The sequence below is a fragment of the Nerophis ophidion genome, linkage group LG19, assembly GCF_033978795.1.
Source record: "Nerophis ophidion isolate RoL-2023_Sa linkage group LG19, RoL_Noph_v1.0, whole genome shotgun sequence".
In the NCBI taxonomy this organism is placed as follows: Eukaryota; Metazoa; Chordata; class Actinopteri; order Syngnathiformes; family Syngnathidae; genus Nerophis; species Nerophis ophidion.
The window spans coordinates 43900690-43917918 of record NC_084629.1 but is presented as its reverse complement, the minus strand read 5'-3'; the positions used below and the strand labels follow the sequence as shown (position 1 = coordinate 43917918).

The 17229-nt window shown below is 44.2% G+C and overlaps 1 protein-coding gene across 1 annotated transcript in view; it reads left to right on the top strand.

Annotated features, from left to right (window-relative positions):
* myo10l3 (myosin X, like 3) overlaps positions 1–16972 on the top strand; it is a 289395-nt gene extending 272423 nt beyond the window's left edge. Inside the window, exons 37-41 of the mRNA XM_061880088.1 lie at positions 762–898; positions 7235–7358; positions 7427–7882; positions 11079–11270; positions 12692–16972. Coding sequence (XP_061736072.1) covers positions 762–898; positions 7235–7358; positions 7427–7882; positions 11079–11270; positions 12692–12796 — 1014 coding nt within the window. The 3' untranslated portion in view covers positions 12797–16972. The remainder of the gene's footprint in view (positions 1–761; positions 899–7234; positions 7359–7426; positions 7883–11078; positions 11271–12691) is intronic.
* The last annotated feature ends 257 nt before the right edge of the window (positions 16973–17229 follow it).

Below are 17229 nucleotides of genomic sequence, written 5' to 3'. Positions count from 1 at the left end.
CAAACAAAGTGCACTTTTGTGCATGATGTCACATAAGATATTTCAATAATTGTCAAATAAAAATGAGCTGCATAGTAGGAAATCAAATAGTGTTCGTCCTTCACTATGTGGTAGGTTACTAAATTCTGTTGTTGGCTATTTTTTTCATACGGCGTTGATCTGGAAATGTTTGCCTCAGCATTTTGATGGTGTGGACAGTGAACGGAAATGTTGAAATGCAGAGTAAGCACTCTTCATTCTCTAGCGGGTGACTTTTCAAAGGATGCTACATATTAGCAGTAATGCTACTTTTTGTAGCAACACTTTTGGCCCACACCTCAAAAAAATACGGTTGTCTGTCTGACATATTCCCACTCGAAGCCAAACCACCGCCAGACGATGGACCCCCTGCTGTTTTTCATTCGCACCTTCTTTCTCTCGTATTACCACTCGCACGGCTCCGCTAGCATCACAGCTAACGATACCCATGCTGCTACCTCTCTGCTCCGCGAGGGCGTATACGTATGTAACGTATGTAAGAAGGTGCGCTTGCTGTCTGTGAGAAGGAGAGACAGGAAAGAGTGAGAAGAGACTGTAGTGTAATGCCCGCAGCTAAAAGCAACTGCGTGAGAACGTATACTCGAATATCACGATATAGGCATTTTCTATATCGCACAGAGACAAACGTGTATATCGATATATCGCCCAGCCCTACTTTAGTTAGTAAAATCAATAATGCAAGGACGTTCAGTTTTTGATTGAGATGCTTATTTTGTTTGAAGGTGGTGGAGAAGCTGATAAGAGGTCTGGCCATGGAGGACAGCAGGAACATGTTTGCTCTGTTCGAGCACAACAGCACTATTGACAGAGCTGTGGAGAGCAGGGTGCTAGTGGCCGACGTCCTGGCTAAATTTGAAAGGTGAGAGACTTTATTTATTTATTTTATTTTATTTTTTTTAAACAAAATAAACACAAACTGTTTGCATGTTCTCCCCGTGACTGCGTGGGTTCCCTCCGGGTACTCCGGCTTTCTCCCACCGCCCAAGATATGCACCTGGGGATAGGTTGATTGGCAACACGAAGCTGGGGTGGTATAGCTCGGTTGATAGAGTGGTCGTGCCAGCAACTTGAGGGTTCCAGGTTCGATCCCCGCTTCCGCCATCCTAGTCACGGCCGTTGTGTTCCTGGGCAAGACACTTTACCCACCTGCTCCCAGTGCCACCCACACTGGTTTAAATGTAACTTAGATATTGGGTTTCACTATGTAAAAGCGCTTTGAGTCACTAGAGAAAAGCGCTATATAAATATAATTCACTTCACTAACACTAAAATGGTCCCTGGTGTGTGAATGTGAGTCGAATGTTGTGTCAGGCTTGTTTGTTTTAGTTTTTTCCTTTGTGTTTTAGTATTTCCTGTCCTTAGTTCCTGTCAGCACTCTTATTTTGGTTCAGCTTACTGTATGTCTACCTGTGTGCTGTTTTCACCTCAGCTGCGGCTGATTGGCACCTGGCCACACCTGGTGTCAATCAGCCCGCTCCTATTTTACCTATTTTGTTCCTCCAGTCAGTGCTGGATTATTGTCGCTCCTGTTGCATCTTGTCGTGTCGTGTCGCTCCCGTCGTGTCATTGCAGCGTAGCGGTAAGCTATATTTTGGTAGCAGTTTGTAGCTTACTGTCTTTTGTTCCTTGCTTTCAGTTTGTCTTTTCCTGCTCGCTACCTGCTAGCTTCCACGCTAGGCCTTTCTGTTTGTTATCCGCCCACGTGCGCGCTTTTTGTTTGTACCCTTTCTTTGTTTTTGTCTTAGTATCTTTATTAAATCATGTTTTCCTATTTTATGCCTGCCTCCATCTCTGCACCTTGGGGTTCGTATACAACAAACTCTGACATGTTGTCTGTCTATCTGTGTTGGCCCTGCGATGAGGTGGCGACTTGCCCAGGGTGTACACCGCCTTCCGCCCGATTGTAGCTGAGCTAGGCTCCAGCACCCCCCGCCACCCCAAAAAGGGACAAGGGGTAGGAAACGGATGGATGTATGTTTGTGTTAAAGCCTGAGAGGGAAGCATGAAAAATAAAGTACGGTTGGTTTGTCTTCATTGTCAAAGGGCCACACATCTATAACTGTCCCAATTTTCAGTACTTTTAGTTTTGGGTGCTGTTGGCCGTAGTACATTTGTTGTGGGCGGAGCTTGATGCAACACTGTCTGTTGATTGGTCGACAGAATCGTCCCAGTTCTTTTGTGTTTAAAAACAGTTAAAAAAGTTAAAGTGCCGATGATAGTCACACACATACACTAGGTGTGGCGAAATTATTCTCTGCATTTGACCCATCACCCTTGATCACCCCCTGGGAGGTGAGGGGAGCAGTGAGCAGCAGCGGTGTCCGCACCCAGGAATCATTTTTGTTGATTTAACCCCCAATTCCCAACCCTTGATGCTGAGTGCCAAGCAGGGAGGTAATGACTCCCATTTTTATAGTCTTTGGTATGACTCGCAACCTACCGAGCCCAGGACGGACACGCTAACCCAGACCTGGGCGAGTTAAGGCCTGGGGACCACATGCGGCCCGTTAAGCTTTTCTCGCTGTCTCGCTTAGACCTACATTTCATAGATTGACAACCCCAACCAAAGTCAACAGGAAGTTTGCAATCCCCCCTTCAAAACAAAAGTTTTGTAAAAAACGGTCACCTTTCTTCAAACATTATCTCCTCTGAGTGCGTTTGTTGTTTTGGCTTCAAACTCGCACAGGAGAGAGATTGAACCCTTCTGATTAAAAGTATAGAACAGAGTTTTGATAAGTTCTCAGGTTTTGATTTTGCGCGCCTTCAAAGAACCCCTGTGCAAAGTCTCCTAAAAAAATGTCATTTTTGCCTCTTTGAGCTGTTATTTGACCCCCTTAAAATGCTTCTAAACTCACCAAACTTGACACACACATCAGGTCTGGCAAAAATTGCGATCTGATGAAAAAAAACTAACCTCAAAACTCAAAATTGCGCTCTACCGCCCCCCTAGGAATACAACACGGACAAACTGCTCCTAGGAAGAAAACACAGACAAAACTGCTTGTAACTTCCGGTAGGAATGTCAGAGAGACATGAAACAAAAAACACTATGTAGGTCTCACTTAGACCTACATTTTAATAATTAACATACTTTAGCAAAAATCAACAGGAAGTTTGATATTTTCACTTCAATACAACAACTGCATTACTTTCACAATGCATTAGATTCTCAAAATAGTGGCTCTACCGCTTATCCGGCCGTGGGTCTCGGGGGCAGCAGCCAAAGGCGGACCCGACCAACGCTGCTTGCAGCTTTAATTTTTTTTAGATCTTTAAGATGGAAATTGTAGCTGCCATTATGATGTGCAGTCATGTTTTCTAATGACCGTAAGTTTTCAACTATACTAAGTCTTTCAATGGCTGGAATCTGTGCTTTTGGATGATATACCAGTTACTATGATAATCTAATTAGTTACTATGGTAATCTAATTAGTTACTATGGTCATCTACGTCACAGCAGCTCAGACGAGGCACCAAGCAGTGTGGGCGGGAAGCGTTTCCACAGACGCGGAAGGAGGCTTTCACAACAAAGTTCTAAAGCTTAGTGATGTATCAGATTGTAGGTGGGTTTATTTTGTACCCTTCGTGTTCATATTTTACTGTTTGCTGCATTTTTGTTGCCTTTCACTTGATGGTTAAATGTGTCGATCAAAAAGGGGGGTTTGACGTTCATATTTTGTCAATATTCATTGTTTTATCATTCATTGAAAAATTTAAAATTCCATTGTTTTTTAAGGCGGTCTGTCATAACGGTTTTAGCATTCAATCGGACATTATTGTGAGGTTTTGAATTAGTGTACTAAAAATAGATATACCAGCCCCCAGACACAATTTTTTTCTCTAAATGTGGCCCCCCGAGTCAAAATAATTACCCAGGCCCGGTTTAGAGCGAGCCCCTTCCTCTTCCAACATGATTGTGCACCAGCACGCAAAGCAAAGTCCATAAAGACATGGATGACAGAGTCTGGTGTGGGTGAACTTGACTGGCCTGCGCAGAGTCCTGACATTTTCCCAACATGACTGCGCACCACTCCCGTCCGAAGGCAAAACCTAGTAACTCACTTCTAGCCGATTTTGCGAAAACAAAGGAAAACCAATCTTATCTTGATGCTGTCTTACAAAGATCCACAAAGTCATCAAAGGTATAGATGTTTTCTTGAGCTTTCGGTTTCGTGCCGATTGAGCCATGGATTGAATCTGCTCTCATGAACGTGTGCCCTTTCTCCAGATATTTTATAACAATCTCGGGCGGGCCCCGTTCTGCGTTTGCACATTGGGCAAGAGCTGTGTACAGCGTCCAGTTTTTATTTTGACCTCTACAGTTATCTGCCCAAAAGAGTATGCAAGGGGAAGAATCAAGAACAATACATTTAATGAAGGTGCTTGCAAAGAAGCTTCGATTGGTCCCTTGAGATACTAGGTTTTTCTGTTGTATCTACGCGGTTATGTGGTAGTTGCTAGGTCCTGCCATGCGCGTAACCAAGGGCGTAGAATTGGGTAGGGACGCTAGGGACACGTCCCTACCAATATCCAGCCGCTACTGTGTAGTCACTATCAATACAAGCGCTGCCCGTAATGTTTAGTCAATGATTACGGCACAGAAAGGGTCTCTGCTAGAAGTCCCGCCTCTAACATAAATACCGCTCCCTGATTGGTTGCCGCTTTCATGCTAACTTACGTGTGATTGGCTGTCACTCCTCACTGTGGAAAAAACAGTCCCACCTATCCAGACGTTAGCTCCAAATTAGCACTGCATCTCGTCTTTTCCTCCGCTTTTTTTTCCAGGTGAAAGTCAATGCTCAGTCCCCTCTACCATTGTTAACCCTCCCCGTAGGTGAAAGTTAACCTTAAACATGTGAATTCAACTACTTTAGCCCGTTTTTTTAACATCGTAAAAACATCAGCTGTCTCTTTCTACGGACTGCAACAGTCCGTTGTCATGGATACATGACAACAACTTCCATTCGTAGCAGTCATGCGTGCCTGAGGCGGAGTGATAGCCTGCGCTTTGATCAGGCTTTAGAATAGTAGCCGTGCTCATTATTTAAACCACGGTTAACAGCCAATCAGATGGCCGGATTTCACCTTTCCGTTTTATTTTTTGAATTTTTTTTTAGTTTCATGTAACGTATTTACAGTACAAACGCAGCAGTAGAAAGAAGTAGATGAAGGGAAAAATTGTGGGTGATTTAAACACAAGTTGGGGAAAAGATTATTACAGTTCATTTATGTTCATTTACAATGTTGTATTGCATGAATGTATTTCTGATGTTGTTGATGGACAGTAGGCTATGTTGATTGACAGTATGATGCACAGTTGCACTACAGCCCTACACTAAAGAGTAAAGACGAGAACTCTTCCAAGTTGTCTCCTTTGCTTTCATTTTAGTTACTTTACTCTATAACATCTGCATCACGTGAAATTAGGATCGCTAATGTAAAAAAAAAGTAAACTTTCAGAGTGCTGCCTTGGAACACTTTTGTGTCCCCACCAATCTCAAAATAAAACTTACTCCCTTGTGCGTAACAGCTTACTTATGGAACAAATCACAATATCGCATACACTAATGTAAAGCATATCACCTAGGAACTCCAAAATTATTATCGGCTCAGTTTTGACCAAAACTGAGTTACTGGGTTTTGCCTTTGGACGGGAGACCAGTGCACAAAGCAAGGTCCATAAAGACATGGATGACAAGAGAATGGTGTGGATGAACTTGACTGGCCTGCGCAGAGTCCTGACCTGAACCCGATAGAACACCTTTAGGATGAATTAAAACGGAGACGGGCTTGACGGTGGAAAAGGGGTTAGTGCAGGGGTGCCCACTACGTCAATCGCGAGCTACCAGTCGACCGCGGGGGGTGTGTCAGTCGATCTCCAGCCAGGCTTTTAAAAAAATAGACCTAAAAATGAGTGATCATCAATCTTCACCAAGACGTCACTTAAATGACATTCACGGTACCGGAGGGTCTTGTGAGATGACGCTGGCTGCTGCAAGATCATTATTATGAAAATATGACCGAGAGGAAGGCGAGAAACACTTTTTATTTCAACAGACTCTCGCGCCGTCCCTTCCGTCAAAACTCTAAAGGCCGACTGCACATTTCCTATCTTCACAATAAAAGCCCTGCTTCATGCTGCCTGCGCTAACTAAATACAGAGTCTCGGAAAACTGGCGAGCACAAGCGATCCCTCAGAAAGCTGGCGTGCACAGCTTTCCGAGACTCTTATTTTGTTAGCGCAGGCAGCATGAAGCATGGCTTTTATTGTGAAGATAGGAAATGTGCAGTCGGCCTTTAGAGTTTTGACGGACGGTACGGCGCGAGAGTCTGTTGAAATAAAAAGTGTTTCTCGCCTTCCTCTCTGTCCTTTTTTCATAATAATGAACTGGCAGCAGCCAGCGTCATCTCACAAGACCCTCGGGTGCCGTGAATGTCAATCAAGCAAGCTACGGAATTTGCCGCCAATGTTTTTCTTGTAAAGTGTATGGAAGCTGGATGAATTAGATGCCAAAAACCAACCACTTTCATGTGGTATTGTACAGAAAGGACCACTTTTTTTCTCCTCCATTTGAAAATGTGGGCGTTATCATCATTACTGTCTGATTCCAATCAATGCAAGTCATCAGAATCAGGTAATACACCAACTTATATTCTTGTCTTGGTGAAAGAAAGACATCTATATGTGTTACACATGCTTGTATTATCATTAAACACATTTAACTTGTTTACAAAAATGTCTCTTTCATAAATAAATATAAATGATATATATAAATGAGGTAGATCCCCTCGAGTTGGTCAATTGAAAAGTAGCTCGCCTGCAGAAAAAGTGTGGGCACCCCTGCGATAGAACACCTTTAGGATGAATTAAAACGGAGACTGAGAACCAGGCTAACATCAGTGTGTGACCTCACCAATGCGCTTTTGGAAGAATGGTGGAAAGTTCATACAAACACACCCCGCAACCTTGTGGACAGCCTTCCCAGAAGAGTTGAAGCTGTAATAGCCAACATCATATTGAACCCTATGGGTTAGTAATGGGATGGCACTTCAAGTTCATATGTGAGTCAAGGCAGGTGGCCAAATACTTTTGGCAATATGGTGTATATGATGATTTGTTATTCCGCCTTACAGTCTCACATTGTCTGAGGCTGATCAGATTTTTTTATTCCTTTTTTTTTTGCAATGTGGCCAGACTGGCTGGCAGCGTGGAAGCCGAAGACGAGGGCCAGTGGAGACTTTACTTCAAACTCTACTGCTTCCTGGACGTGGAAAGCATGCCAAAGGAGGGGGTGGAGTTCGCCTTCATGTTTGAGCAGGTGTGTTTAACTTGCACATCTGCAGTTGGAATTTGAATGACATCACAACCCCTGTCCTGTCCCTTCAGGCCCACGAGAGTTTAACCAGAGGACACTTCCCCGCCCGCGAGGAGACGCTGCAGCACCTGGCCGCCCTGCGCCTGCAGTTCCTGCACGGCGACAAAACGCGGGCCGCCTGGGGCCTGGACAGCGTCTACCCCGTGGGCCGCCTGCGCAGCCGCATCTTGCAGTACACCAAAGTGGGCGGGGCCTCGGGGTCGGGTCAGACGCTGGAGCGACGCAGGACCAGCTTCCTGGACGGGACTCTGCGGCGGGGCTTGAAGACGGGCTCGCTTAAAAAGCAGCGTGTGGAGGAGGAGCAGATGCTGGAGATGTGGGTGAAAGAGGAGATGTCCGCCACCAGGGCCAGCATTGTGGAGAAGTGGTCCCGCGTCCAAGGTCTGGTCCAACACCAGGCCATGCTCAAGTACATGACTATCATCAAGGAGTGGCCTGGGTATGGATCCACGCTGTTTGACGTCGAGGTAAACGGCCACTCACTGACCTAGAAGAGCTACTTCTTGGGTACTGATTAATGCGAAGGGCTACCAGTTTGATACACACTTAAATAAATTGCCAGAAATAGCCAATTTGCTCAATTTACCTTTAAAGGGGAACATTATCACAATTTCAGAAGGGTTAAAATCAATAAAAATCAGTTCCCAGTGGCTTATTTTATTTGTCAAAGTTTTTTTCAAAATTTTACCCATCATGGAATATCCTGAAAAAAGGCTTTAAAGTGCCTGATTTTCGCTATCTGTAAATCCACCCGTCCATTTTCCTGTGATGCCAATACAAAACAAACATGGCGAATAGAACAGCAAGATATAGCGACATTAGCTCGGATTCAGACTCGGATTTCAGCGGCTTAAGCGATTCAACAGATTACGCGTGTCTTGAAACGGATGGCGAAAACGAAATTGAAGAAGAAACTGAAGCTATTGAGCGAATAGCTATTGAAGTTATTCGGCCATCGCCTTCTAATCAACGATTGCATCTATTGACCACTGGAGAAACTTGAATCTGTCGATTGGTATGTGTTTGTTTGGCATTAAATGTGGGTGGAGGGAAAGGCTGGATGCAAATATAGCTACTAATGTACATACAGCTAGCCTAAATAGCATGTTAGCATCGATTAGCTGGCAGTCATGCAGTGACCAAATATGTCTGATTAGCACATAAGTCTATAACACCAACAAAACTCACCTTTGTGATTTTGTTGACTTTATTGTTGGAAATGCATCCGCTTTGAGTGTCGCAGGATATCCAAACATCTCTATGCCATCTGTCGTAGTATTGTTGTTGTCGCTAAAATGTGCAGAACAAACAAGGGACTTTCGCATCTTTTGACCACTGGTGTACTTGAATCCGTCGATTGGTATGTGTTTGTTTGGCATTAAATGTGGGTGGAGGGAAAGGCTGGATGCAAATATAGCTACAAATGTACATACAGCTAGCCTAAATAGCATGTTAGCATCGATTAGCTGGCAGTCATGCCGTGACCAAATATGTCTGGTTAGCACACAAGTCAATAACATCAACAAAACTCACCTTAGTGATTTCGTTGACTTTATTGTTGAAAATGCATCTGCTTTGAGTGTCGCAGGATATCCAAACATCTCTATGCCATCTGTCGTAGCATTGTTGTTGTCGCTAAAATGTGCAGAACAAACAAGGGACTTTCGCATCTTTTGACCACTGGTGTACTTGAATCCGTCGATTGGTATGTGTTTGTTTGGCATTAAATGTGGGTGGAGGGAAAGGCTGGATGCAAATATAGCTACTAATGTACATACAGTTAGCCTAAATAGCATGTTAGCATTGATTAGCTGGCAGTCATGCCGTGACCAAATATGTCTGATTAGCACATAAGTCAATAACATCAACAAAACTCACCTTTGTGATTTTGTTGACTTTATTTTTGGAAATGCATCTGCTTTGAGTGTCGCAGGATATCCACACATCTCTTTGCCATCTGTCGTAGCATTGTTGTTGTCGCTAAAATGTGCAGAACAAACAAGGGACTTTCGCATCTTTTGACCACTGGTGTACTTGAATCCGTCGATTGGTATGTGTTTGTTTGGCATTAAATGTGGGTGGAGGGAAAGGCTGGATGCAAATATAGCTACAAATGTACGTACAGCTAGCCTAAATAGCATGTTAGCATTGATTAGCTGGCAGTCATGCCGTGACCAAATATGTCTGGTTAGCACACAAGTCAATAACATCAACAAAACTCACCTTAGTGATTTCGTTGACTTTATTGTTGGAAATACATCTGCTTTGAGTGTCGCAGGATATCCACACATCTCTATGCCATCCGTCGTAGCATCGCTGTCGTCGGTAAAATGTGCAGAACAAACGAGGGACTTTCGCATCTTTTGACCACTGGTGCAACCTGAATCTGTCGATTGGTATGTGTTTGTTTGGCATTAAATGTGGTTGGAGGGAAAGGCTGGATGCAAATATAGCTACAAATATACATACAGCTAGCCTAAATAGCATGTTAGCATCGATTAGCTGGCAGTCATGCCGTGACCAAATATGTCTGATTAGCACATAAGTCAATAACATCAACAAAACTCACCTTTGTGATTTCGTTGACTTTATTGTTGGAAATACATCTGCTTTGAGTGTCGCAGTATATCCACACATCTCTATGCCATCCGTCGTAGCATTGTTGTTGTCGCTAAAATGTGCAGAACAAACAAGGGACTTTCGCATCTTTTGACCACGGGTGTACTTGAATCCGTCGATTGGTATGTGTTTGTTTGGCATTAAATGTGGGTGGAGGGAAAGGCTGGATGCAAATATAGCTACTAATGTACATACAGCTAGCCTAAATACCATGTTAGCATTGATTAGCTGGCAGTCATGCCGTGACCAAATATGTCTGATTAGCACATAAGTCAATAACATCAACAAAACTCACCTTAGTGATTTCGTTGACTTTATTGTTGGAAATACATCTGCTTTGAGTGTCGCAGGATATCCACACATCACTATGCCATCTGTCGTAGCATCGTTGTTGTCGCTAAAATGTGCAGAACAAACAAGGGACTTTCGCATCTTTTGACCACTGGTGTACTTGAATCCGTCGACTGGTATGTGTTTGTTTGGCATTAAATGTGGGTGGAGGGAAAGGCTGGATGCAAATATAGCTACAAATGTACATACAGCTAGCCTAAATAGCATGTTAGCATCGATTAGCTGGCAGTCATGCCGTGACCAAATATGTCTGATTAGCACATAAGTCAATAACACCAACAAAACTCACCTTTGTGATTTTGTTGACTTTATTGTTGGAAATGCATCTGCTTTGAGTGTCGCAGGATATCCAAACATCTCTATGCCATCTGTCGTAGCATTGTTGTTGTCGCTAAAATGTGCAGAACAAACAAGGGACTTTCGCATCTTTTGACCACTGGTGTACTTGAATCCGTCGATTGGTATGTGTTTGTTTGGCATTAAATGTGGGTGGAGGGAAAGGCTGGATGCAAATATAGCTACTAATGTACATACGGCTAGCCTAAATAGCCCTAACCCTAGCCTAAATAGGCTACCTGGTGCCCGCGGGCACCGCGTTGGTGACCAGTTTTCTTTGGAAAACTGGCTTTTGGATGGCCTCTGATTGCTGAAGATTTCTCATCCTGAATGGTTTGGATGTTTGTGTCTTCCCAGTGCAAGGAAGGCGGCTTCCCTCATGACCTTTGGTTGAGCGTGAGTGCGGAAAACGTGTCGGTGTACAAGAGAGGAGAGCCCAAGCCCCTGGAGACCTTCCCCTATGAACACATCATATTCTTTGGAGCGCCCCAGCCCTGCACCTACAAGATCACTGTGGACGAGAGGGAGATGTTCTTTGAAACACCGCAGGTGAGCCGCTCGTCTTCTACCGTGTCGACCACAGACATCTTATAAGTAGACGCAGCATTGGCTGCTGTGACGCGAGAAATTGGGCCGCCATCTTGAAGTGGTGATGAGGAGCCGGCGAGCAGCCTAAACTGACAGTTGACAGGTAGAAAACAAAGTTTGGAGTTCAGCATTTTCCTGCTGAAATGAGCGGACTGTTGAAAACAGGACTTGGGGGATTACTTTTCACAAGTAAGATTTAACATAAACGTGCTATTTGTTGTATTTTGTGAAAAGATTATTACCACAGAGTTGAGAAGGAGCAAAGATCAGAGTTAGTTAGCGACGAACCCCAAGATGCAGCGAAGGAGTGAGAAAACATCCATCCATCCATCCATCATCTTCCGCTTATCCGAGGTCGGGTCGCGGGGGCAACAGCCTAAGCAGGGAAACCCAGACTTCCCTCTCCCCAGCCACTTCGTCTAGCTCTTCCCGGGGGATCCCGAGGCGTTCCCAGGCCAGCCGGGAGACATAGTCTTCCCAACGTGTCCTGGGTCTTCCCCGTGGCCTCCTACCGGTTGGACGTGCCCTAAACACCTCCCTATGGAGGCGTTCGGGTGGCATCCTGACCAGATGCCCGAACCACCTCATCTGGCTCCTCTCCATGTGGAGGAGCAACAGCTTTACTTTGAGTTCCTCCCGGATGGCAGAGCTTCTCACCCTATCTCTAAGGGAGAGACAGGAAACTCATTTCGGCCGCTTGTACCCGTGATCTTATCCTTTAGGTCCTTCCTAAATGGACTCAGATTTCCCTTGCCCGGACGCGGGTCACTGGGGCCCCGCTCTGGAGCCAGGCCCGGAGTTGGGGCACGATGGCGAGCGCCCACGGGACCCGGCCGGGCACAGCCCGAAGAGGCAACGTGGGTCATCCCTCCAATGGGCTCACCACTCATAGGAGGGGCCATAGAGGTCAGGTGCATTGTGAGCTGGGCGGCAGCCTAAGGCAGGGAACTTGGCGGTCCGATCCTCGGCTACAGAAGCTAGCTCTTGGGACGTGGAAAGGGCGGAAAACAAACTTGGCTAATGAAAAAAACAAAAGACGAGCATAAATGTTGCAAACTACAAACATGAGACAAAAACACTTGCACCGTGGCATGAAAAAACAAAACTTGCACTGAGGCATAAATACAAAAACTTACATGGCGTGGTCAAAAAACAAACAGCAAGGCATGAATTTAAAATAAATTCTTTAAAATGTGAATTCCTGGATTTTTTTTTCACATTCTGTCTCTCACAGTTGAAGTGTACCTATGATGAAAATTACAGACCTCTGTCATCATTTGAAGTGGGAGAACTTGCACAATCAGTGGCTGACTAAATACTTTTTTTGCCCCACTGTACATTTAAAACTTTGAGCTTGACCGGTTCTTCGTGTCGGTGTGCAGGTCGGAGAGATCACCAAGATCATGAAAGCCTACATCAACATGATCGTGAAGAAGCGATGCAGCGTGAAGTCGGTGTCCAGCTATGGAAGCAACTGGATCAGGTGATTGTCAGCGCAGAGAATGAAACATTCTATCTGCCAATATAGTGATGAACATCTTTTTTTATAACTTAAGAAAAGCACCATTTTCACGTCAGTAAGCCATACTTGCCAACCCTCCCGATTTTCCCGGGAGACTCCTGAATTTCAGTGCCCCTCCCGAAAATCTCCCGGGGCAACCATTCTCCCAGATCTCTCCCGATTTCCACCCGGACAACAATATTGGGGACGTGCCTTTAGCGTCCTCTACAACCTGTCTACACGTCCGCTTTTCCTCCATACAAACAGTCACATAATATATGTGGCTTTCACACACACAAACACAAGTGAATACAAGGCATACTTGGTCCACAGCCATACAGGTCACACTGATTGTGGCCGTATAAACAACTTTAAAGGCCTACTGAAATGAGATTTTACTATTTAAACGGGGATAGCAGGTCCATTCTATGTGTCATACTTGATCATTTCGCGATATTGCCATATTTTTGCTGAAAGGATTTAGTAGAGAACATCGACGATAAAGTTCGCAACTTTTGGTCGCTAATAAAAAAGCCTTGCCTGTACCGTAAGTAGCAGACGATGTGCGCGTGACGTCACGGGTTGTGGAGCTCCTCACATCTGAACATTGTTTACAATCATAGCCACCAGCAGCAAGAGTGATTCAGACCAATAAAGTGACAATTTTTCCATTAATTAGAGCGAAGATGAAAGATTCGTGGATGAGGAAAGTTAGAGTGAAGCACTAGAAAAAGAAAAAAAAGGCAACGCAGTGGGAGTGATTCAGTTAATATTAGACACATTTAAACCGGTATAGCTTGGTTGGTAGAGCAGCCGTGCCAGCAACTTGAGGGTTGCAGGTTCGATCCCCGCTTCCGCCGTCCTAGTCACTGCCGTTGTGTCCTTGGGCAAGACAATTTACCCACAGTCTCCCAGTGCTACCCACACTGGTTTAAATGTAAAAATTTGATATTGGGTTTCACTATGTAAAGCGCTTTGAGTCACTAGAGAAAAAGCGCTATATAAATGATAAATGGGTTGTACTTGTATAGCGCTTTTCTACCTTCAAGGTACTCAAAGCGCTTTGACACTACTTCCACATTTACCCATTCACACACTGAAGGAGGGAGCTGCCATGCAAGGCGCCAACCAGCACCCATCAGGAGCAAGGGTGAAGTGTCTTGCTCAGGACACAACGGACGTGATGAGGTTGGTTCTAGGTGGGATTTGAACCAGTGACCCTCGGGTTGCGCACGGCCACTCTCCCACTGCGCCACGCTACGCCAAATATAATTCACTTCACTTCACTACACTAGGATAATTCTGGAAAATCCCTTATCTGCTTATTGTGTTATTAGTGTTTTAGTGAGATTATAAAGTCATACCTGAGAGTCGGAGGGGTGTGGTGACCGCCAGTGTCTCTGAGTGAAGCCACAGAGGAGCCAAGAAAGTCGCAGCTGCCTCTTTGACAGCCGCAGGAGGACGCGAGCTCCGCTCATGTCTCCGGTAAGAGCCGACTTATTACCACAATTTTCTCACCGAAACCTGCCGGTTGACATGTGGTCGGGAAACATTTTCGCTAGACCGCTCTGTTCCATATTAAAGCTTCACAACAAACAAAGAAACACCGGCTGTGTTTTGGTTACTAACGGCAGCTGCAATCCACCGCTTTCCACCAACAGCATTCTTCTTTGACGTCTCCATTATTAATTGAACAAATTGCAAAAGATTCAGCAACACAGATGTCCAAAATACTGTGTAACTATGCAATTAAAGCAGAAGACTTTTAGCCGTGAGTGGTGCTGGGATAAAATGTCCGCTCCAACCAATATACGTAAATATTAAATGTTATTATAAATGTGCCTGTTACTACATTACATTTGTGCATATTAATACTTTTTTAAAGGCCTTATAGGTAGAATAGAGCGACTCCCATAGGCTCCGTTGTGAACGCGTTTATTTGTTATTCAGAATGCATAAAAAACCCCATCTGTGTTCTCGTCTTACATAATGATAGCCAAACTTCTAAAAAAAAATTGCAATTCCCCTTTTAGGGGTTACGCCTGGTTTATTTTGAACATGCATCAAGTTTGATACGATAGGTTACCAATATACTGTATGTTAAAGCTGTTCAATAACCTTTTTATAGTTTCCATGTCAATTTTATTATAATCAGTTGAGCTCTTGATTTACACTTTTCAACATATCAATTAATTGACTCATTTGTCACACCCTTGCGGAATATTGAGTTGCCTATTGAGTCTGCCTAGTGGTGAAATCGGTAGGTCGTGAGTTCAAATCCCGGCCAAGTCATACCAAAGACTATAAAAATGAGACCCATTACCTCCCTGCTTGGCACTCAGCATTAAGGGTTGGAATTGGGGGTTAAATCACCATAAATGATTCCCGGGCGCGGCCACCGCTGCTGCTCACTGCTCCCCTCACCTCCCAGGGGGTGATCAAGGGTGATGGGTCAAATGCAGAGAATAATTTTGCCACATCTAGTATGTGTGTGACAATCATTGGTACTTTAATCCAATCCAATCCAATCCACTTTATTTATATAGCACATTTAAACAACAATAACGTTTCCAAAGTGCTGCACAGCCATGTTAAAAACAATATTATGCTCCACCAATGACTGAATAAAACAAAAAATGAATAAAAATAAAACCAATAAAAACAATATAAAAACAAATATGATTAAAAACTATTTTGAAGGGTAAAATCAATTAAAACTGTAAAATAAAAATAACTTTAACTTTAACTTCACAAGCACATTAATCCGCGACGTTTTCAACAGGACACTTTGCGGGAAATTCCATCCATCCATTTCCTACCGCTTATTCCCTTTTTGGGGTGGCGGGGGGGCGCTGGCGCCTATCTCAGCTACAATCGGGCGGAAGGCGGGGTACACCCTGGACAAGTCGCCACCTCATCGCAGGGCCAACACAGATAGACAGACAACATTCACACTCACATTCACACACTAGGGACCATTTTAGTGTTGCCAATCAACCTATCCCCAGGTGCATGTCTTTGGAAGTGGGAGGAAGCCGGAGTACCCGGAGGGAACCCACGCAGTCACGGGGAGAACATGCAAACTCCACACAGAAAGATCCCGAGCCTGGATTTGAACCCAGGACTGCAGGACCTTCGTATTGTGAGGCAGACGCACTAACCCCTCTTCCACCGTGAAGCCCTCTGCGGGAAATTTTAAATTGCAATTTAGTAAACTAAAAAGGCCGTATTGGCATGTGTTGCAATGTTAATATTTCATCATTGATATATAAACTATCAGACTGCGTGGTCGCTAGTAGTGGCTTTCAGTAGGCCTTTAACACTGTTGCAAATATGCGCCACACTGTGAACCCACACCAAACAAGAATGACAAACACATTTCGGGAGAACATCCACACCGTAACACAACATAAACACAACAGAACAAGTACCCAGAAACCCATGCAGCACTAACACTTCCGGGACAATATACACCCCCCCCCCCATTCAGAGGTCTCAAGGTTGGCAAGTATGCAGTAAGCGTCCATCCATCCATTTTTCCTACCGCTTCTAAGGCCAAGTCAATTCAGCTCATGTTTTATTGTCCTTTTTATTTTTTTTTTTATTTAACGAATGTTTCCGGAATAAGAGATTTGCTCAGGTTGATGTGTAAGTAACTGTAAACAAGCTTGCCTTACTAAGCTACGTCAAGACTAATATTTTTGGCTCCATTGCGCGGATGTGGCCTTTAAAGACAAAGTCGGGAGTTAGTATCCCAAAAAAAAAAAAGAAAGTGCAGCTAACATGATTATTTGTGTTACAAAGTGATGCTGTCAATAACCACTGCACACTAGTCGCGTGTTTCTAGAAGGAACAAAAGGAGCTTCCACCTTCTGTGTGTTATTAAGTGTAAATATGCCATGTTGCCAGATTTGAGGGCGGGGGGTATTTATTTATTTGCAGGAGTTCCTTTTGCTGCCGTTTAGGTTGATTTGTGCACATTGTTCACAAAACAGCTACTCAATTGTGTGCCTTGATGTCAAGCAATCATCCACATTAAAAAAAAATGTATAAAAAATAACAAATGTGAGGTGTGTTGCCCCCCCCCAAACCTAACTAGAGATGTCCGATAATGGCTTTTTTGCCGATATTGCCCAACTCTTCCGATATCAACCGATACCGATATATACAGTCGTGGAATGAACACATTTTTATGCTTAATTTTGTTGTGACGCTTTTAAAGCAGCGGTCACCAGGTAGCCCGTAAGGACCAGATGAGTCGCCCGCTGGCCTGTTCTAAAAATAGCTCAAATAGCAGCACTTACCAGTGAGCTGCCTCTATTTTTTAAGTCAATCAATCAATCAATGTTTATTTATATAGCCCCAAATCACAAATGTCTCAAAGGACTGCACAAATCATTACGACTACAACATCCTGGG